Source organism: Trichomycterus rosablanca, chromosome 4, assembly GCF_030014385.1.
Source record: "Trichomycterus rosablanca isolate fTriRos1 chromosome 4, fTriRos1.hap1, whole genome shotgun sequence".
Taxonomy (NCBI): Eukaryota; Metazoa; Chordata; class Actinopteri; order Siluriformes; family Trichomycteridae; genus Trichomycterus; species Trichomycterus rosablanca.
Window position 1 is genome coordinate 38,753,230 of NC_085991.1, and position 23,306 is coordinate 38,776,535.

Consider the following 23,306-nt stretch of genomic DNA (forward strand, 5'->3'; position numbering starts at 1 on the left):
CTGCTTCCTGCGTTTCAAAGAACTGCAAGACTTGTACTGCTTTTTATTATCACTAGGGAGCGCAATTGTTCTGTTTACATCCAAATCAACGTTTGTAATAGCAAATCTTACTTTTTTAAATAAGGATGAATATAAATGTGTCCACATTTTAGTCCATTTTATTCTGTTAATGTATACAAATATTAGAATTCTTAAATATTAGAACCACACGCCGAAATCTATATGTCAATGGCAATTTTGTAAAAAGTGGGTAGCACTGTCGCCTCACAGCAAGAAGGTCCTGGGTTTGATCCCCAGGTGGGGTGGTCCGGGTCCTTTCTGTGTGGAGTTTGCATGTTCTCTCCGTGTCTGCGTGGGTTTCCTGCGGGTGCTCCGGTTTCCTCCCACAGTCCAAAGACATGCAAGTGAGGTGAACTGGAGATACAAAATTGTCCAGGACTGTGTTTGATATAACCTTGTGAACTGATGAACCTTGTGTAATGAGTAACTACCGTTCCTGTCAAGAATGTAACCAAAGTGTAAAACATGACGTTAAAATCCTAATAAACAAACAAACAAAAATTGCACATTTACATTTTGAGGGTAAAGGCCTTGCTCAAGAACCAGCAACCTTCTGATTACTGGTCCAGTACCTTAATCACTAGGCTACAACTGCACTACACATCATGACCAGGAATATATTCAGTGTTTGGCTGATGGTAGTTATTCGTAGAACACAAGTTAACGGCAGCAGATACTATAATTAGGCATAGACCTGACTAACTCTGTATTTACAGGCTCAGTCCTGTTCACCCTGAAAGCACCTACATGCATACAGGCATGTGAACTGGACTATGGAGCAATTAAAGAAGGCAGACCAGTGTAATAAATCCTGTTTCTTGATCATTTAGGCACCTTTATCCAAAGCGACTTACACTAATGTGACAGTATACTGTACAGTCTGAGCAATTGAGGGTTAAGGGCCTTGCTCAAGGGCCCAACAGCAGTGGTGGGTCTTGAACCAGTGACCTTCCGATTACTGGTCCAGTACTTTAACTACTATGCTACAACTGCCCTTTAGAATAATTCAGCTTGCAATGTTCAGAAGTTAAATAACCTGCTGGTAATGTCATGGTACTGAATACCACCAGACTCTTTCAGATGTCTTGTAGAGTTCATGTGTTGTCAGATCAGAGCTTTTTCACAGCATATTAGGCATGTGGTTAAGTTAGCATATGCAATAGTATGACCCCAAAATTATTAGAACTTAAAAATTTGACCTAGTGATAATTTTTTTTTGCATTTTTCCCATTTTTCCTCCCAATTGTATCCAGCTACCTGAATGCATTTCCCTTCCTCTACTGCTGCTCACCTCCACTCCTGAACACAGAGCGCCGTGACTAAAAACCGTCCCCTCTGACAAGTCTGTTCAAATGGAGCTCTGTTCTTCATTATCCCCCACCTCAAACAGCTAGCAGAGGTCACAATTGCAGCAGTCATAAGGAATCTCCTCTGGAATTCCCACCCTCAGATGAGCCAATCAATGTCCCTAGATTGGTAGCAGAGCTAGGATTCAAACTTGCGAGTTTGAGATGTCATCTCTGGTGGTAAAATAATTTTTACACTGCATGAGGCAATTTAGACAACATTCAGGAGATTCATTTAAATATGTATTAGTAGCGGCAAATATCGATTTTTTGTGGGGGTACATTACTTGACAACACCTAATGTCACTGATATACACCGACCAGGCATAACATTATGACCACTGACAGGTGAAGTGAATAACACTGATTATCTCTTCATCACGGCACCTGTTAGTGGGTGGGATATATTAGGCAGCAAGTGAACATTCTCAAAGTTGATCAGTAGAAGCAGGAAAAATTTGCAAGCATGAGGATTTGAGCAAGTTTGACAAGGGCCAAATTGTAATGGCTAGACGACTGGGTAATTGCATCTCCAAAACTGCAGCTCTTGTGGGGTGTTCCCGGTCTGCAGTGGTCAGTATTTATCAAAAGTGGTCCAAGAAAGGAACAGTGGTAAACCGGCGACAGGGTCATGGGCAGCCAAGGCTCATTGATGCACATGGAGAGCAAAGGCTGGCCTGTGCGGTCCGATCCAACAGACGAGCTACTGTAGCTCAGATTGCTGAAGAAGTTAATGCTGGTTCTGATAGAAAGGTGTCAGAGTACACAGTGCATATATTAGCTGTTCTCAACCTCTGTGTTGCAAGAAACATGTTATTCATATGCAGGGCAATTGCATGCTGCATTTTAAGTGTTGCACTGTAGCAGCTGCATGTTTTATTTCAGCTTTACATTTTTTATAGATCTTTCCTCGCCTTAAATATTAATGTTTATAGACTCAGTAACATATGTTGATACAGGTTAGCAAACACATCACTGTGCAGCGTGGACATACCTGTTAAACCTGTTGTGCCCCACCTGCCACCACAGAAACAGAACCAACAAAGATGCCAGGCCAGCCACTGTTCTAATTCCTTTTAAAATAGAACTATTCCTATGAATTAATAATAACAATTCATTCATTTTTACTCATTGCTTTATTCTGGTCAGGGTTGCAGTGGGTGTTCATGTACTGTTCCTTAATGTGATCATGTAATGTTTATTTAAAACTTTATAACTTTCATTCCATTAATAACTAGTTCTACTAGTTGGCTAGAAACACACTTAAAGCCAGTACTTACACGCATTTGGGTGAGGCTTGGCAATCATGTTCGTATGTAGGAAATACGGATTCGAACCCATGATCCCAGCAGTAATGAGATAGTTTACCGTTACACCACCAAAATAAATGATCTGGTGAGTAAAAATGAATGAAATGTGATTTTTGTTTAAGATACCTACATATCTGTCAGACCACTGTTAGATTATGAACTTTTAGAAGGTCATTTGGCAGTGGCGTAACTAGGAGCTCATGCGCCCCAGTGCAAAAAAAGATTTTGGGCCCCCATATATACACTGCCTGGCCAAAAAAAAGGTCACCACCTGGATTTAACTAAGAAAATAGGCAAGAGCCTCCCATTGGATAATTACTGCATGGGTGGTTATGTTTCAGCTGGCAACAAGTTATTTAACCCTAACTGATGCAGTGAGTAGCTTCTCATTTGTTAAACAACCATGTTGAAAGACACATCCTGTGGTCGTGGAAAAGATGTTAATCTGTTTCAGAAGGGTCAAATTATTGGCATGCATCAAGCAGAGAAAACATCTAAGGAGAAGCTGAAACTACTTAAATTGGGTTAAGAACTGTCCAACGCATTATTAAAAAGTGGAAGGACAGTGGGGAAACATCATCTTCGAGGAAGAAAAAATTCTTGAATGATCGTGATCGGCGATCACTTAAACGTTTGGTGAAATCAAATGGTAGAAAAACTCCAGTAGAACTCAGGAATATGTTTAATAGTGAAAGTAAGAGCATTTCCACACGCACAATGAGAAGGGAACTCAAGGGATTGGGACTAAACAGCTGTGTACCCTAAAAAAACCACTTGTCAGTGAGGCTAACCGGCAAAAACGGCTTCAATTTGCTAGGGAGCATAAAGATTGGACTCTGGAGCAATGGAAGAAGGTCATGTGATCTGATGAGTCCAGATTTACCCTGTTCCAGAGTGATGGGCGCATCAGGGTAAGAAGAGAGGTGGCTGAAGTCATGCACCCATCATGCCTAGTGCCTACCGTACAAGCCTGTGGGGGCAGTGCTATGATCTGGGGGTTGCTGCAGTTGGTCAGATCTAGGTTCAGCAATGTTATGTGCCCAAAGAATGAGGTCAGCTGACTACCTGAATATACTGAACGACCAGGTTATTCCATCAATGGTTTTTTTCTTCCCTGATGGCACGGGCATATTCCAAGATGTTAATGCCAGGATTCATCGGGCTCAAATTGTGAAAGAGGAGCATGAGACATCATTTTCACACATGGATTGGCCACCACAGAGTCCAGACCTGAACCCCACTGAGAATCTTTGGGATGTGCTGAAGAAGACTTTGCGCAGTGGTCCAAATCTCCCATCATCAATACAAGATCTTGGGGGAAAATTAATGCAACTCTGGACAGAAATAAATGTTGTGATATTGCAGAAGCTTGTGGAAACGATGCCACAGCGAATGCGTGCCGTAATCAAAGCTAAAGGTGGTCCAACGAAATATTAGAGTGTGTGACCTTTTGTTTGGCCAGGCAGTGTATATAAATGCTGATGATAGCTGATCAGAATGAATTAAAGGTAGGTGAAATTAAATTAAAGTGAGGTGAGTGGTTGAGTCCCTGCCATGGGCCCCAGTGCACCTGCCTCCCCCTGTAGTTACTCCCCTGTCATTTGGTCACTTTCAACCGAATACTACGTTCTAAATAATAAGTTAGGGTAGAACGGTGTGTTTGGCAGTGTTGTTTACCATAGCTTACTTTTTAGTATGGAAGTATAGGATGCAAAATGAAGCGCATATGTTGCGCGCAGAACCCGGAAGCTAAGTGCATGTGGGGCAGACCAACAGCAGAGGCGCAGAAAGAGGAAGGAGAGACTGAGACATGTGTGCACTGAAAAGATCTGAATTATTCCCCTGAGGAGAGATCATCAACAGCATCGCTTACAAATCATCTCAAATCATTACGAGAACGCCGCGGTGAATGTAGAATTGTGAGCTGTGTGGAGTTTAGTGGAATCAGTGAACAGTCACACCCCGGTAGCAAAACCAACCCGCAGCTGAAGATTGTAGCTGTCCTTAAACTTACTGCTAAACTTTTATTGATCTACACGCCGGCTTTTTATTTCTGGTGTACGGATAACAAGAACCGGGAGCAACATGACTGGTTTGGGAATATGACTATTCCTCACCAGATTTCTTTGGGATTGCGTAATACTTTCCAGAGTCTGTGAATAGTCTTCAGTCTGTCATTAAGTCTGATCATGAAAAGCATTGTGGACAGGGTTTAATACCTAGCACAAACAAAGAGGAACCAAGAGCACAAGCCTGCACACCTCATGAGACAAGCAGGACTAATCACTTTGTGAGTCTGTGTGAATCGTGTGCTATAAATGTCAAAATGACTGTCAAGCTGGAATTTGAAGAGTGCCTGAAAGACTCCCCCAGGTTCAGGTAAGTTATTTAGAACCTTTGATCTGTTGCAGAAATCTATCAGCCTTCCAGACAGGTCATGGTTAATCTTTTATTAAACCTACACTTCATTGGTGATGGTTCTACAGTCAGAGGCAAAAGTTTCCATACAGTTGTAAGAGACATGTATGTCACAGGTACTTTGCTTCTGTGAAAGGTTCTTAGCACCTCATATGGTACATTTCTCATTTCTACATAAAATGTTTTGTTGTCTAACAAAGCAGACCCTCAGGGTGTTAGGTGGACCATTTAAAGTGTGTACCATTTTCTATTTCTTATTTCCATGACACTTTAAGGGTTTTTACATGGAACATTTGGTTGCTTGAGAGGAAAAACCTGAAGTATCTTTTAGGGCACTAGATGAAACTTTTTTTTTTCTCTCTCCATGGTACATTTAATGGGTATTTATTCTTTATTGCAATGTGGCACCAAAAACAAAGAAAGAAACAAAAATGAAACCAAAGAAAACCAATGGAAAGTTTGTAGCATTGCACTAAAGAATCTCTTTTTTGGTCCCTGCAAGAATAACTTAGATTACTCTAGGGCATTAGCGTTCTCAGTTTTGAAGAACTGTATACGAGGGACGTATGTAAAACTGTTTCAAAAAAGCATCCAAGCACAATCCTTTCGAATTGTGAGTGACGTCTGACATTAATTTGCATGGCAGTTTTTAATTATAATAATAGTAATTTTCAGTTAGATTCAGATATAAAGAAAATCTCTGCCATCCTTTATTTTTTTATTATGCAAATTCTTCAAAGCTGTTATGCAAAGTATATTTTAGATTAGCATCAGTATTATTAATTATTAATGTAGCATAACATTTGTCATTTATGTGTTCTTTGGTATAAACTGGGAACAACTGTCATTCATCAAAAAGAGTGAACATAAATCAGGTGGCTTGTTAAGGTTTATTTGGATATTTGGTGTTTGTTTGTGTGTTGTTCTTTAAATAAATGTGTAGTTTCAGTTCTATGGTTCTATATAAAAACTGTCAAAGTATTTCTAGGGGTAAAAAATAAAGAATTATTTAAATAATTTCTGTTAAGAAATCACGTAATTTAAATAACCTTCTAGTAGATATATGTTGATGATATTTGATATCAGTTGTGCTGCATCCCATGTGGGTCAATTGAATGGTTGCAATTGGCTGTTCATATTCCATCTTTAGATGGATAAATGGGTAAATGGATAGATAAGACAGATAGATAGATAGATAGATACTTTATTCATCCCGAAGGAAATTATTAAATTACTTTTAGCATCAGTTTATGGTATAGATGATGGGATTTTGAAGAATAATTACCCAACAGACCTGGCGTATTAACACTAACATTTTTTGTCAATTTGACAATTCTTTTTTTTAAAGTTTTTTTGTCAGTCTTGCTTTGTTCACATTTAAAGCATTTAAAACCAGTTCCATCAGAAAAAGCGCAGTTAGCAAGCTAGTTTATGTAATTATAGTGTACACTGGATTGTTCAATTTAGACCCTAACCAAGTTAACATGTATGAACTGTAACTAAAATCAGATAAAATAGAATGATTGTTTTATTTTGTTGGAGATACCAGTCAGTAGGAGAAATTTTAAATGGCTTTACATTGAATAATCGTATTGCATTAATTGTACTGAAAATGTGGCCAAAGCATTAAAACAGCATTTTTACATACACATGATCAGGCATAACATTAAAACCACCTCCTTGTGTCTACTCTGTTTCTGTACATGCTTTGTTAGCCCCCTTTCATGCTGTTCTTCAATGGTCAGGACTCTTCCAGGACTACTACAGAGTAGGTGTTATTTAGGTGGTGGATCATTCTCAGCACTGCAGTAAATGAGTAATATTTGTGTGTTGTGCTGGTGTGAGTGGATAAGACACAGCAGTGCTGATGGAGTTTTTAAACACGTCACTGTCACTGCTGGACTGAAAATAGTCCACCAACCAAAAATATCCAGCCAACAGTGCCCCGGCGTCCTGTGACCACTGATGAAGGTCTAGATGATGACCAACTCAAACAGCAGCAATAGATGAGCGATCGTCTCTGACTTTACATCTACAAGGTGGACCAACTAGGTAGGAGTGTCTAATAGAGTGGACAGTGAGTGGACACGGTATTTAAAAATTCCAGCAGTGCTGCTGTGTCTGATCCACTCATACTAGCACAACACACACTAACACACCTCCACCATGTCAGTGTCACTGCAGTGCTGAGAACGATCCACCACCTAAATAATACCTACTCTGTGGGGGGTCCTGACCATTGAAGAACAGGGTGAAAGCAGGCTAAAACAGTATGTAGAGAAACAGATGGACTACAGTCAGTAATTGTAGAACTACAAAGTGCTTCTATATGGTAAGTGGAGCTGATAAAGTGGACAGTGAGTGTAGAAACATGGAGGTGGTATTAATGTTATGGCTGATCGGTGTATATCTGTTTTTCTCTGCAATGGTTTCTTCACAAGCCAGAGCAATGTAGTATTTGTTGGTTTTAAGACTACGTAACCTGGTGCTTTGCATCAATAACACAGTATGTCCTTCTTTTTAAACTGTTAACTTAGACATACATCCTATAGCTTTAATAAAAATAACATTTGTTCTGTCACTTCTGGTACAAGCATCCTGTTTTTGAGAATATATTTTTGAGCTGAGGGAGCAAAACTGAGGCTTACTCTTCTCAGCCTTTCTTAGTTTTTAAATTATAGGTTCATCTGAGCCAAATGGAGAACAGCTTAGGAAAGATCTAATACTGGGTTGTTGGTGAGGGTGTGGCTGTACTTCTGCAAAGCCGCAAAGTGATGGAGATATTTCCACCATAATTTTCTTACATTGTTTTACTTGAAACAAAAATTACGTCAGACATTTAATCATGTTTAAGCTTTGTCCTACTTACTTGCTTTCAGTGCCCCCTACATTGATTCTTTTTTTCATCCTAGTTGCCTTACACAGTGGAAAGTTTGAGTTTACAGTCCCCGGGCTATATGCCTTGAAACAGTTAGTGAAAGTGGAGGCCACAGTCAGACAGAAATATTTGAAGAAAACGTAATACACATACACACTCTGCTTCCTTCCTTATTCATTATAATGAAATACTTATATTTCCTCATATAATAATGCTGGATATTTGATATTAACACTTTTCCTTCTCTGCTGTTAAACACTCCAGCCCTTTGACAGCCAGTTTAGATTAGAAAGTGAAATGACAGGCATAGTCATTAAGAAAGGCCTGACATAAACATAATCCAGACCCATTTCACTATAAACTGCTGCTTCCTGTTGCTAGGTGATGCTAGCATGGCGGGTGGGGGAGACAGGAAGTGAGGCGATACCAACATGATAAACATGAGACAGGAAATGTGTTTTCAGGGGAAGATTGTTACTGAAACATCAGTAGTCACACTAATACACAAAAACAAGAGTTAAATAAAAAACTACTTAAAATTGATATAAAGTTTATGTTTGTGTGATAATTTGATTAGTCTATTCTTGTTTGTTTCATAGCTTTGACAGTGGTGTAAAAATCTGTTTTTTTAAAGGATGATTACCACTATACAGTTGCATAAATGATGTGCAATTATTGGAATCCTACATCAACACCAAAATGTTATTTTAGTTATGTTGTTTATTCAATAAAGGAAAAGCTTATTAAGTTGTCTGGTTGTGCAGCCCTAAATTAAGTCATATATTTATGCCAAAGTACGTTAAAATGTATATAAATTCGCCGCTCAGGTGGCACAGTGGTAAAATACGCTATCGTATCGAATCTCAGCTCTGCCATACGACTGGGCGGCTATATGAACAGCGTTTGGCTGTTGTTCATACAGGGTAGGGAGTCGGATAGGGACCTCATAAATGGTGCATTTATGACCTCTGCTGGCTGATTGATGGCGTCTGCACAGAGTAGAGGAATAATGCTCATCAGGGTGTGGCTCTCCGTGCACAAGGCTGATTTGCATAAGAACTCAACTCATGTAGGTGAAAAGATGCAGTCGGCTACTGCTCACGTGTCGGAGGGGGCGTGTGTCAGTTCGCTCTCCACAATCAGGGCGAGGGTCAGCTCCAGTAGAGAGGAAGCATAACGCATTTGGGTAAAAATTGGACGTGCTAAAAATCGGGAGAAAAAGGGAGAAAATGCAACAAAAAATTTATATAAATTCATTGCCAGTGTTTAAAAGTTATACCCCTGATTTAGGGCTTTAAACTTCAAAAGTAGGATTTTGTGGGCAATTTGTATTTTAACAGGTGGCCATTGTCCACGAAAAAAGGGATATGGTAATGTTATCAGATCTAGTGTTCCTGATTAGAACCTGAGCTGTTGCATTCTAAAAATAGAGGACAGCCAGCAACCAACATCTTGCAACATTCCAATCTAGACTTGAGTTAAAACATTCACTAGTTTATCAGCATCATCATGGATAATGTATTTACTTATGATCTTTAAAATGGTTACTTAGAGAAATACACTGATCAGCCATAACATTAAAACCACCTCCTTGTTTCTACACTCACTGTCCATTTATTCAGCTCCACTTACCATGTAGAAGCACTTTGTAGTTCTACAATTACTGACTGTAGTCCATCTGTTTCTCTGCATGCTTTGTTAGCCCCCTTTCACCCTGTTCTTCAATGATCAGGACTCTCCCAGTACCACCACAGGGCAGGTATTATTTGGGTGGTGGATTATTCTCAGCACTGCAGTGACACTGACATGGTGGTGGTGTGTTAGTGTGTTAGTGTGTGTTGTGCTGGTATTATTGGATCAGACACAGCAGCGCTGCTGGAGTTTTTAAATACCGTGTCCACTCACTGTCCACTCTATTAGACACTTTTACCTAGTTGGTCCACCTTGTAGATGTAAAGTCAGAGACGATCGCTCATCTATTGCTGCTGTTTGAGTTGGTCATCTTCTAGACCTTCATCAGTGGTCACAGGACGCTGCCCACAGGGCGCTGTTGGCTGGATATTTTTGGTTGGTGGACTATTCTCAGTCCAGCAGTGACAGTGAGGTGTTTAAAAACTCCAGCAGTACCAGCACAACACACACTAACACACCACCACCATGTCAGTGTCACTGCAGTGCTGAGAATGATCCAACACCTAAATAATACCTACTCTGTGGTGGTCCTGGGAGAGTCCTGACCATTGAAAAACAGCATGAAAGGAGGCTAACAAAGCATGCAGAGAAACAGATGAACTACAGTCAGTAATTGTAGAACTACAAAGTGCTTCTATATGGTCAGTGAAGCTGATAAAATGAACAATGTGTGTAGAAACAAGGAGGTGGTTTTAATGTTATGGCTGATCGGTGTATTATAATTAAGCATGTTGATTCTCAGCCATTATAGACTAAGAGCTTGTCTGGAAAATCTTATCTTTGTTCATATTGTCCAGATATTTGTTTAAGAGCATTCATTTTTTACTTCTTTAAAAGATGTTGGTAAGAATTGTGCTATGCTCTCCAAAGCAGATGTAAAATGTGTAACCAATCACTTACTAGACCCACCCCACTGATCCTAAGAGGTTGTTTAATTCAAACCATTCTTATGCATACACAAAAACAAGAGTTTAGTTGAGAGTTAAGAATCAGTTTCTTCATTGCAGCAATGCTTATTGAATTAAACTAGCTCTAGAGCTTGCTTCTCTCATGCTTTCTGTCTAAATTCTATATCTGTAAGTTCCAGAGAAAATAAAATCACATGTTTTTCTTCTTTCTCTATCTTTGTTGGCCTGTGTGTCTGGGTGAGAGAGCTAGCGGAAGCCACAAGGTCTGAACAAGGTTTGCGTGCACAGTTGAAAACCCATGCGCCAAGTAGATGACAGGAGATACTGACTCACTCGAACAAACCCGAGCATGACAGTTACACATAGAAACAAACACATGGCAACCATCCTGGGTTTACCAATTGCACTGAAAGTGCATGGAGTTGTGCAAGGATGAAATGTTAAATTGCCAGAACATCATATCATATTTGTGTGTGAGTGTGTGTTAGTGTGTACAGTGTTCTTCTTTTGTTTTTGCACATTCATCTCACTTGTAGTAATGTTACATAGCCTAAGAGGTCTCGGCAAGTAACACTATGCCATGAGCCAAAAAACTCTGGAGCAGATTTTTAAAAATCTAGTGTTTTGGAAGGGGCAGCATTTCTAATGCTTTTAAACTTCAGTGAACCACAGCGAGAGCCATTATGTTTAAATGGAGAAAATTTGGAATAGTGGTAAGTTTTCTCAGATTTGTCAAGCCTACACAAATTTATCCAATAGACATCAATGTCTTATTCAGAAAGTCACAAGAAAAGCAAGCCTTGCTTACCCAGATAAGGTCAGCATTCACCACTAAATGCACCATGGAAATGAACAAAAACTAAGTGGGGCTGTAGAAAAGTGAAACATGCTAACCAGAAGGAAAATAAAGGCTTGTTTTACTTCTGCCAAAATCTCCAAGATGAACTCAAGCCTTTTGGGGTAATGTTCTGTAGGCTCAAGAGTCTAAAGGGCAACTTTATAGAAGAACCTGTTGCATCTGGTATAACATTCATAAAGCATTCCAGGTTAAAAACCTATCAAAAGTCAAGCATTGTGGTGGTCGTGTGATGGTGTAGAGGTGTTTTGCTGCTCCAGGGCCTGAGCTGCTCTCTACCAGAAAGTCCAGTCAACAGTTTGTTATCTAATGCTTAAACGGCGAAGTTCTCCTCTGAATGGCTTCAAGAGGGGACAGTGGTAGCCTAGTGGGTAGAGCTTTGGGCTATCAACCGGAAGATTGGTGGTTCAAATCCAGGCTCTGCTATGCAGCCACTGTTGGGTCCTTGAGCAAGGCCCTTAACCCTGTCTGCTCCAGGGGCGCGCCGTAAGTTGGCTGACCCTGCGCTCTGACCCCAGCTTCCAGAAAAGCTGGGATATGCGAAGAAAGAATTTCATTGTACTGTACATCTGTAAATGTACAGTGGACCCTTGGGTTACGAACGGTTTACCATACGAACATTTCGGGTTACGAACGATCTTTTTCAACTTAATGTATGAACACATTTCAGATTACGAACCGAAATTCGCGAAACACGTGACGTCACGAACAAGTTCACTCCTGTGCTGAAATGTGATGTGTGTTTTATGTGCAGTACTACTGTGTATTATTGTTTATTATGGGACAGTGGTAGCCTAGTGGGTAGAGCTTTGGGCTATCAACCGGAAGATTGGTGGTTCAAATCCAGGCTCTGCTATGCAGCCACTGTTGGGTCCTTGAGCAAGGCCCTTAACCCTGTCTGCTCCAGGGGCGCGCCGTAAGTTGGCTGACCCTGCGCTCTGACCCCAGCTTCCAGAAAAGCTGGGATATGCGAAGAAAGAATTTCATTGTACTGTACATCTGTAAATGTACAGTGGACCCTTGGGTTACGAACGGTTTACCATACGAACATTTCGGGTTACGAACGATCTTTTTCAACTTAATGTATGAACACATTTCAGATTACGAACCGAAATTCGCGAAACACGTGACGTCACGAACAAGTTCACTCCTGTGCTGAAATGTGATGTGTGTTTTATGTACAGTACTACTGTGTATTATTGTTTATTATGGGACAGTGGTAGCCTAGTGGGTAGAGCTTTGGGCTATCAACCGGAAGATTGGTGGTTCAAATCCAGGCTCTGCTATGCAGCCACTGTTGGGTCCTTGAGCAAGGCCCTTAACCCTGTCTGCTCCAGGGGCGCGCCGTAAGTTGGCTGACCCTGCGCTCTGACCCCAGCTTCCAGAAAAGCTGGGGATATGCGAAGAAAGAATTTCATTGTACTGTACACCTGTAAATGTATGTATGACAAATAAAGTATTTCTTATTACAGGAATGTCTATTCTATAATTTAAGATTTAAGGGGAAATATACTTTATATTTTACTTTATAGTAGTTATAACAAAAAAGACAATTTAAGACATTAGAAAGATTAGGTAAGGGGGTGGTTTGGGAGGTCTGGCATGGATTTCCTTAAGAACAGCCCTTCGGAAGCAATTAAATTCGTAAGTCAAGGGTCTACTGTATGTATGACAAATAAAGGATATCTATATAGATGTTGCATAATCTTTTTTCTCTAGACAAATTATGGTTTCAAAAACAGTTTTGTGTTTTCAAATGTGCTGCTTGTCTTACGTTACAATTTTTTAAGAATGTACACATTTATTGTGACAAATATGCAAAAACAGAGGATATTATAGGCTTTATGTCTATTTTTGTGTAAGAAGGATTTAAAATGGAATAACAACTGCTGTATGCTCACTGTGGCTTTTCATCATCAGGGCAGCCATTGAGACTGTGGAGGGGAATGTGAATGAGCTGGAAACACGTCTTGAAAAGGTGAGAGAGGACAATGAAAAACAATGAGAGGGACCTTAATGTTTATACATACTTATCCTTCCTATGCCAGTCTTCATAATGAACTACAGTACAAATGTACTGTCACTGCTCCTAATAGGAGAAGTGCCATTCTTCCCCTTGTTCCTCTCCGAGTATTTCTATTTGGAGAGTTTTGTAAAAAGATATTGTATGTAGCATGTATTTACATGAACTGAAAGAGGAATCATCAATTCACTGACTTTTAACCACTCGATCCAATTCCCCATTAGGGTTCTCGATGCGAACTCTCAATTCTATTCTATTCCTTCTTTGGATTTATTTAAAAGCTTATTGCTAAACATTTCACATTAATCTATTGTTTATTTTTCTAATAAAACACTGGTACCAAAAGGTTGAAAGTGTTTTAAATTGTAGAAAATATTGTCTTCAAAAATTAGAAGATACTGAAACACTTGTGTCCACAGTCAAACGAGCTTTATGTTATGACCTTAGAGATTGCCATGCTATAAAGAAACTCAGGCTCTTGCTTTTTCTTTGTCTATGTGATCAAGAGATTGTCAAATTTTAGTTAAGCTTCAAAGGTTTTGATTTTGGAGCAGGGGCTGTAGACAGTGTCACCTGTGTCCCAGCAGGGTCTGATTCAGAACAGACTTGTTTTTAATGGTTTTTGGATTTGTTTTGACCCATCTGGACAAATTGTCTCTAAGCAAAATGTTTGTTTCTTTGCAACCTTGGTAAAGAAACCAATATTCCAAATACTTTGTTCTTAGAAACAACTGTTTGAGACCTAAAGTTGTGACATTCCTACACCACATTTAGAAATATGATTCAGTGATTTAAAAGCTAACACACAGCATACAAAACACCTATATTTAAATTGTGGTATAAGCAAGATAATGCATCTCAAACTGTCCAGATATAAGCAGTTGTTTAGAAACAGCTGACCTTGTTTCCTAGACCTTGTTTAGGAAACTTCGTCTCCGGGCTCATCTGGTTTCTAATAACATGCCACATCTTTATTTTGTATGAATGCGACTGATACTGGATAGCTAAGGTCAGGATGTTTTTGGCTGTATTTGTGTTTTTATGTTTTTTCATGTCATAGTGTTTATCTGCACAGACCTGTTTCTCTATCTGTTTATGTCATCTTGTGTGCAGTTGCTAAAGCAGTGTAATGCCATGCTGGAAGCTGGGCGGACGTACTGCCAGAACAGCAAAAATTTTGTAAATGGGATCAAGGAATTGGGACAACACTCCAATGAAGACCGAACTATGGGGGTTAGTGCAAATGCCTGAATCATTGACAGTATATCACTGTTGATATTCATCTTCACAGTTTCAGTACTCTTGAGAGGAGTACAATGTGACTGTCAAAGTTGTGGCCTAGTGGTTAAGGTACTGGACTGGTAATCAGAAGGTCGCTGATTAAGGCCGTTCAGGTGGCACAGCAGTAAAAACACACGCTGGAACCAGAGCTGGATCTCGAATACATCATATCGAATCTCAGCTCTTCCTGCCGGCTGAGGATGAGCAGCCACATGAACAACGATTGGCCTGTTGTTCAGATGGGTGGGACTAAGCCGGATGGGGTCTCTCTCTCTCATGACTGGTGCAATTATGACCTCTGCTGGCTGATTGATGGCTCCTGCACAGAGATGAGAAAAGAGTGCTCTCAGGGTGTGTCTCTCCGTACACAGCGCTGAGCTGCACTGCACTCGTCAAGAGTGTAGGTGATGAGAAGCATACGGCAGCTGCCCACGTGTCGGAGGGGGCGTGGGTTAGCTTCGTTCTCCGCAATCAGAGCGGGGATCGGCATTGGTGGAGAGGAAGCATGATGCAATCGGGAAATTGGGTCAGGAAATTTCTCCCTAAGAAGGGGAGAAAATGCATAAAGAAAGTAAATTAAAAAAAAAGAAGGTCGCTGGTTCAAGCCCACCACTGCCAGGTTCCTGCTGTTGGGCCCTTGAGCAAGGCCCTTAACCCATTAATTGCTCAGACTGTATACTCTAACTGGCTCTATATATAAGTCGCTTTGGATAAAGGCATCTGCTAAATGCTTAAAATGTAAATGACTGTAACTTCTACAAGCCAGTATCATTTTCATGTAGAATTAAATAGTCTGTGATTGTGCTGTACCCAAGTGAGCAGAATACTAGGGTTCGTCTTCATATAAGCATCTTCACAGACTATTGTGTAATGAGATCTATTTGTCAGTAAGTGTAGAACTCTGTAATAGGTTTACCACCATTTGCTTTTATTCCTACAGGAATGTTTAGAAAAGTTCTCCAAAAAGCTGTCCCTCATCCTCACTGCACAGGAGGTAAAGCCAGACACCAGAATTACTCTTTTATGTAATGTTGCTCATGGTTACCAAGAAATATGCCAACTTTGTCTCAGGAAGTGTCTCCATATCCACTTACTCTTTTCTCTTCTTGTCTCGTTCTGTCTGTTCTACCAGGAGCTCATTGAGAGCACACATAAGTCAGTGAAGTTGAAGCTGCAGAGTTTTGTAAAGGAGTGAGTTTTCTTTTTTTATGAAACATAGGATTTATCTAAATGCATTTGTAACACTGTCAAAATGGACCTTTCCTCCTTTGCCCATGGTAAATACTGAATAGTTTTTAAGAATCTTTCACTTTTGGACGCAACAACCAGGTCATTTTTGTCCTTGAATGGGTCCAGATTTCTGCAGACACACTTAAATATCTTGTGGAAGGACTGAGTAGAGACAGTTATATGCTGCAGAAGGGCAACTACATATTACTTTCTATGATTCTGGGATAGGATTACCAACAGTCTCGTCGTGTCACCTTCCTAATATTGTGTTGGTCCCCTTTTTGCTGCCAAAACAGCCCTGCAACTGTGATGCACTGTGTATTCTGACTCCTTTCTATCAGAACCAGTATTAACCTCTTCAGCAATTTGAGCTACAGTAGCTCGTCTGTTGGATCGGACCACTCGGGCCAGCTTCACTCCCCATGTGCATCGATGAGCCTTGGCCGCCCATGACCCTGTCGCTGGTTTACCACTGTTTCTTCCTTGGACCACTTTTGATAGATACTGACCACCGCAGACCGAGAACACACCACAAGAGCTGCAGTTTTGGAGATGCTCTGACCCAGTTGTCTAGCCATCACAATTTGGCTCTTGTCAAACATGCTCAAATCCTCACGCTTGCTCATTTTTCCTGCTTCTAACACATCAGCTTTGAGGATAACATGTTCACTTGCTGCCTAATATATCCCACCCACTAACAGGTGCTGTGATGAAGAGATAATCAGTGTTATTCACTTCAGCTGTCAGTGGTCATAACGTTATGCCTGGTCGGTGTATAGAATAGTAAAAAGAACAGTGTCATATTTTTTTTCACCAAAGTTAATCAAATAAAAATTCTAATAAATATGTTTGAGTTCAGTATTGATTATTTAAGCCAATATTCCAAAGGCCTTATTAAAACAAAACACATACAACAGTGTGGTGGATTTATTCTGCTGGTTCGACAAAATTTAACTGGTAAATGTTTCACCATCTCAGTCTCAATTTATTGGACGTCTTCCTAATTGAAAATGAGTAAAACAAAGATTTTCAAATGCTACTTAGAAAATGGCAACCTTAAATTACTGCTGATTGTCTGAAGGATGGCTCACAAACCACAATTATAAGCGTATAACATATGATTATTCAGTTTTTTTCCCTCTGTTTTAGGGATGTAAAACGTTTTAAGGATACACGTAAGGAGTTTGAGCGCTGCAGTGAGACTCTGGATGCAGCGCTGGGGAAGAATGCGGAAGCCCCACGAGGCAAGCAGCATGTGGTGGAGGAGGCCAGTCATTCTCTTAATCATGCTCGTAAAGCCTTTAGATCAGGGACTCTGGACTATGTACTGCAGGTATGCACACGAATACGATATACACAGTCACATATATTTATATACTTAATACTTTCTGTACTTGACTTAGTGTAGCTAGCCTTCATAAGGGACTACACAACAATAGTAGCTTAGGTATTGATTGATATAATTTTTCATTATTTACAATTAAGTATTGCAATGAACAGCTAGAAAATGTGTATTATTTAGGGATTAAAAATTTGCATTGAGTGTTAAATCTGAATCAGATGATTTCTTACATAAATATGTCATTGGCTTTGATAAAGCAGATACAAAAGAGCCACACACACACACACACACACACACACACACACACACACACACATTCACTGACTTTTCTGGTAGCTGCAAGAGATGCAGGACATGATTCTTGATCTTTTGCCATGTGAGAGTTAAGTTATAGACAGTAATTTTATGCAGTAATAATTACTAACAGCACAGGTAAAACAAAAAGTGAGCAGCTTATTGTGTTAGTCAACCACTGCTGAGACATTACTGCCCATGCTAACCTGTAATGTTGTTTTGTTGTTTGAAAATGACATTTTTAATCTTTAATCTTTTTAATCTTTAACCTCCTACGTTATAAATATCCAGATACAATAGTAACAGATTAGACGTACGAGGTGGATGGAAATAAATTAGCTTACTCACTGCTGTGTTGTATTTCCTCTTTAAAGCTGTGGTCACACCTTGTCAGTTACTGATCTTCAACATGGTCAGTGGTCTTTCTGTGCATTTTTAAAATTACACTTAAATAAGCTGGATGTGAAAGTGTGGCTTTTACTTTTGGAATGAAACTGCTGATGGACACGTAGTTAGCTTGCTTCGTAGCAGCCAGCTTGAACAGATGTCAATCCGCATAGTTAGCTAAAACATTTAAAACTTTGTGTAGAACTTTAGTACCCTTAAATTAAGTGTGCTAAGTTAAACTGAAGCAAGAAGGACATGGGTTTGATTCCTTGGGTCCTTTCTGTGTGGAGTTTGCGTGTTCTCTCTGTGTGGAGTGGGTTTCCTCTGGGTGCTTCGGTTTCCTCCTACAAGTCCAAGCATAAAAGACATTTTAAAAAAAACGGCTCCTTTTAAGATTTTTAAATTTCTGAAAAGCATACAGTTAAAACATCTGTTGTAATCTCAACCTCTTCAAACACCTTTCTTGTAATAAGAATGTTCTTAAAACATACAAATGACATGCCATAGAGATGGCTCTAAATACAGAGCTTATAATGGCGATAAAACACAACAACAACAAGTTCAAGACATGCTGTCACATCAACTGGAGCTACTAAAATGTGCCCTTTTGTGCGAGTGTGGGTATCTGCCGTGTAATGGACTGACGACCTGTCCAGTGTATTTCCTGCCTGTCATACTGTGACCCTGACTAGGATAAGCGATAGTTAAACAGACAATGAATAAATGAATGAATGAATAAACTGTTGTTCCTTGTGATTGATCATTGCCTAGTACAAGATGTATTCACACTTTTGCCCAGTCTGTTCAGTAAGGCTTTAAACTCACCACTGTCCTAATCAGGATGTAACAGTTATTAAAGATTAATTAAGATTAATGTAAGTAAATTACATTTCAAGAAGATACGAATGTAGGATTATTGATGCCATACATTAGGATTCTGAGCAGTTGGAAAAACTGTGCTAGCTGTGTAGCTCTGGTTTAGGTACCTGCTTAAAATGTGCTTTTAATTTAATTTACTTTTTAATTTATTTACAATCTAATTTTGTAGATTAATATCGAACAACATTACCACAACCAAACTATTTATATACTAGGGATGTACCGATACACTCTACCCACGATGCGATGTGATTCACGATACTGGGTTCACGATAAAAATGTTTTTTTTTTTTTTTTTTTTTTTTTTTTTTTTTTTTTTTTTTTTTTTTAACAAAATGAAATTGAAAACAAATTATGACAAAGTTTTCTTTTATTATTTCTATTTTTTTTTTAATACTGTATTTGTGCTTATCTTTTATTTATCTAAATAATGAATGTTTTTTTGTGTAAAAAAAAACTGAAATGAAATTTTAAAACAAATTCCACATTAAATAAATAAATGAATATTACAAATAAAGAAAGTATCCTCACATAAATAAATTTGGCTGGAATATTCCGAACCTGGCAACCCTGTAGTGACGTCAACCAGGCAAGGTGAATAGCGCCAGTGCCCTCTGCTGTTTAAAGTGAATATCGATTTATTATACATGTAAACCGATTTGAATCGTTACACATGTGAATCGATTTTTAACCGTCATGTGGTGCATCGTTACATCCCCATTATATACAAATGTATACTTTAGTACCAATGACTATTAAATACGAATGATAAAATACTGTTTAAAATGCATATTTCAAAAGCGTTCTGACTAAAGTGAATATCGATTCATTATTGTGGTGAATCGTTACATCCCTAAACAGCAGAGGGCACTGGCACTTTACACCTCGCCTTGATTACGTCACTGGCGCTATACGCCTGGTTGCCAAATTCGGGGTTTTTCAGCCAAATTGGGATTAATTCAAAATTGTTTTGCATAGTTTGTACCTACCTCAGAAATAAAATGGCATCTAATTATTTAGATAAATAAAAGATAATCACAAATACAGTATTTTATTAGATTTTTTAAAAGAGAAATAATAAAAGGAAACTTTGTCATCATTTGTCTTCAATTTCAGTTTAAAAAAAATCGGGAAAAAATCGTATCATGAACCCAGTATCATAAATTGTATCGAATCGTGGGTAGAGTGTATCGTTACATCCCTAGTTCTGACAAAATATGTGCATTAGGCCTGCAGTGACATAAGTGAAAGTGTTGTTAGATCTGTCTCAGGATATATTTACCCAGCAGTCCCTGGAACAGATGGGTTTATTTAGTATCTTTCATTTATGATTTGCTCCTTTTTCACTTTCTCTTTTCTTCCTTTTCTTCCTCTTTCTTTCCCTCACTCTGCCCTACACTAGATCAACGTTATTGAATCCAAGAAGAAAACTGAAATCCTTATGGCGGTAGGTGTCTGAGTAATAATTAAAGTAATAATTACTTTAAGGCTGTAAATCTTATCAGCTTAATAATCAGACTATTTTAAAATGTAGTATCCTTTAATTTTACTTTTGTTTGTTTGGATTAAACAGATGCTGTCACTGATGGAGGCCCAGGCTTTGTTCTTTCAGCACGGCCACCAGTCTCTCACAGAACTTGAGGATTACCGCAAACAGCTCAACAATGAGGTAGGCATACAGTTTTACAGTGAGCATGAAAAGATGGCACCAAGTTGAAGCAACACAAGCCAATTAACCAACTGTAAAGACAGGAGGACATTTAATTGTTTCATTTGAGCATGATCTGCCCAACAACATGCTTTAATCTGAGAAGATGTGAATGGCTTCATGTGTTTTGGGAGTGTGTTAGACCTTACCATCCCTAGTCTGTTGCCATCACAAGGTAGGTGTAAGTGGGAGGGGACTGGTAATGAGGTGGCAGTGGTGGCTCAGCGGTTAAGGTGCTGGACTAATAATCAGAAGCTTGCCAGTTTAAGCCTCACCACTGATCATAGTGGTTAACTCTTAATTGCTTGAATTGTAGTCAGTGTAAAGGCTTAACAACAAACATAAGTATTTATCATGTACAAAGTGTAGTTTTTATGTTGCAAACAGTGTTTTAATGTAAATTACTCTTTGTTTTATTGCAAAATATGTTGTTATTGGTTGGAAAAATTGAATTCAAGTAGAACAATGAAAGTAACTGACAAAATAATTTAAAAAAATCTGCTACAGAGCCGTATCAAAAAACTTTAAACAACTCTTGTCAGTACAGCTGGTTTGATAACCAGAAGTATCTTCCATGGACAGAGGTACCACACAAGATTTTACTGTATGCTCTTAGACTGTTCTCTGAGTAACTTTACCTGCTTTTTTTTACTTATCATCAAACAGTAATAAACTGCACTGCAATCATCTCTGTTCCTGCACACCACACAAACGCTTAAAAAAACAGATGGCCGCTCAGGTGGCGCAGCGGTAAAAACACACGCTGGAACCAGAGCTGGGATCTCGAATACATCGTATCAAATCTCAGCTCTGCCTTGCCGGCTAAGGCTGAGCGGCCACATGAACAACGATTGGCCTGTTGTTCATATGGACGGGACTAAGCCGGATTGGGTCTCTCTCTCATGACTGGTGCAATTACGACCTCTGCTGGCTGATTGATGGCGCCTGCACAGAGATGAGAAAAGAATGCTCTTAGGGTGTGTTTGTCCGTACACGCAGCTAGGCTGCACTGCACACGTCAAAGTGCAGGTGATAAGATGCATACGGCATGCTGCCCACGTGTCGGAGGGGGTGTGGGTTAGCTTCGTTCTCCTCAATCAGAGCGGGGATCGGCATTGGTGAAGAGGAAGCATGATGCAATGGGGCAATTGGACGCGCTAAAAATGCATAAATTAAATACATTAAAAAACACACACAGATGCACAGCATTTGCATGCAATCATATAGACAAATAAGATCATGTTTGGAACAATGTATTTCGGTGAGACAGAACTCTTTGGCAATAATTCAGCTTGTCCTGTTTGGAGATAAAAGGGTTGCACATATAACCTCAAGAACACCATACCCACAGCAAAGTATAGAGGTGAGAGCATTATCATGTGTGACTGCTTCTCTAAAAATGATACTGCCAAAGTTCATCTATGGGAAGGGCAGTGGTAGCTCAGCGGTTAAGGTACTAGACTAGTAATCAGAAGGTTGTCAGTTTGCCTCTGTTGGACCCTGAGCAAGGCCTTTAATGCTCAATTGCTCAAATTGTATTCAGTGATAACTGTAAGTCGCTTTGGATAAAAGTGTCTGCTAATGGCCAGAAATGTAATCTAAATGTATCTACGGACCTATTAAAAAGGAATTTCATCACATTGGCCAAAAAACTAAATGTGGCAGGAAATGGATGTTTCTATAGTACAACGACCCCAAACATGAAGGCAAAATATTTTTTACAAGAAAATAAACTCCTAACTTTTGAAATGTAATAGGGTTTTGCAACAAAGAAGTAATATTCAAAACAAATCATTTTGAATTTTCTTAGTTTATACAAATAAATAGATTTTTTGATTGAAATTTATTGGCACAGTTGAAAGACGTGTGCAAATTTAGTAGATACGCATATGCTTCAATATGCAAATGTTGGCTGAATTTGCTGATGACGATGCTTTTGTGGCTTTTTCTGTCATTTAATACATTTGTGGAAATACAAACAAAGTAATTTAATATTTAAGAAAAATTACTTCGGGAGTGACTAAATGCAGATTATAAATGAATCTTAATCTGAAAGTTAATTTTAGAATGCAAATCTTGTTTGTTTATTTGCTCTGAAAGAGAATAAGGGCATGAGGACAGACTGCAGGGAAAGTACTGTGACATAAATTCACCAGCCATAGAGCAGCAACAGGAAACGGTGCACATCATCCTCTTAATTGTGTGTTCGTGAACGTGTGGGTGGGGAGGGAATTTGTATGTGTTTGCTGTCTTCAGTATGTAGACACTCACTATCTATTTTATCAGCTCCACTTACCAAATAGAAGCACTTTGTACTTTTACAATTGCTGACTGTAGTCCATCTGTTTCTCTGCATGCTTTTTAACCTGCTTTCACCCAGTTCTTCAATGATCAGGACCCCCACAGGACCACTACAGAACAGGTATTTTTTGGGTGGTGGATCCTTCTCAGCCCTGTAGTGACACTGACATGGTGGTGGTGTGTTAGTGTGTGTTGTGCTGTTATGAGTGGATCAGACACAGCAGCGCTGCTGGAGTTTTTAAATACCCTGTCCACTCACTGTCCACTCTATTAGACACTCCTACCTAGATGGTCCACCTTGGAGACGATCGCTCATCTATTGCTGCTGTCTGAGTTGGTCATCTTCTAGACCTTCATCAGTGGTCACACTGCCCACGGGGCGCTGTTGGCTAG

General features: G+C 39.4%; 1 protein-coding gene across 3 annotated transcripts in view; it reads left to right on the top strand.

Moving 5' to 3' along the window:
• Positions 1-4,518: 4,518 nt before the first annotated feature.
• Positions 4,519-23,306, top strand: part of acap1 (ArfGAP with coiled-coil, ankyrin repeat and PH domains 1) — a 44,054-nt gene continuing 25,266 nt past the window's right edge. For 2 of the 3 annotated variants that reach the window (XM_062994269.1, XM_062994270.1), the window contains exons 1-8: positions 4,519-5,095; positions 13,389-13,446; positions 14,605-14,724; positions 15,713-15,766; positions 15,905-15,963; positions 17,152-17,335; positions 20,307-20,351; positions 20,478-20,573. In XM_062994269.1, coding sequence (XP_062850339.1) covers positions 5,043-5,095; positions 13,389-13,446; positions 14,605-14,724; positions 15,713-15,766; positions 15,905-15,963; positions 17,152-17,335; positions 20,307-20,351; positions 20,478-20,573 — 669 coding nt within the window. In that variant the 5' untranslated portion in view covers positions 4,519-5,042. Of the gene's footprint in view, positions 5,096-13,388; positions 13,447-14,604; positions 14,725-15,712; positions 15,767-15,904; positions 15,964-17,151; positions 17,336-20,306; positions 20,352-20,477; positions 20,574-23,306 lie in introns of those variants that run through there. The other variant, XM_062994271.1, reaches the window with a different exon arrangement.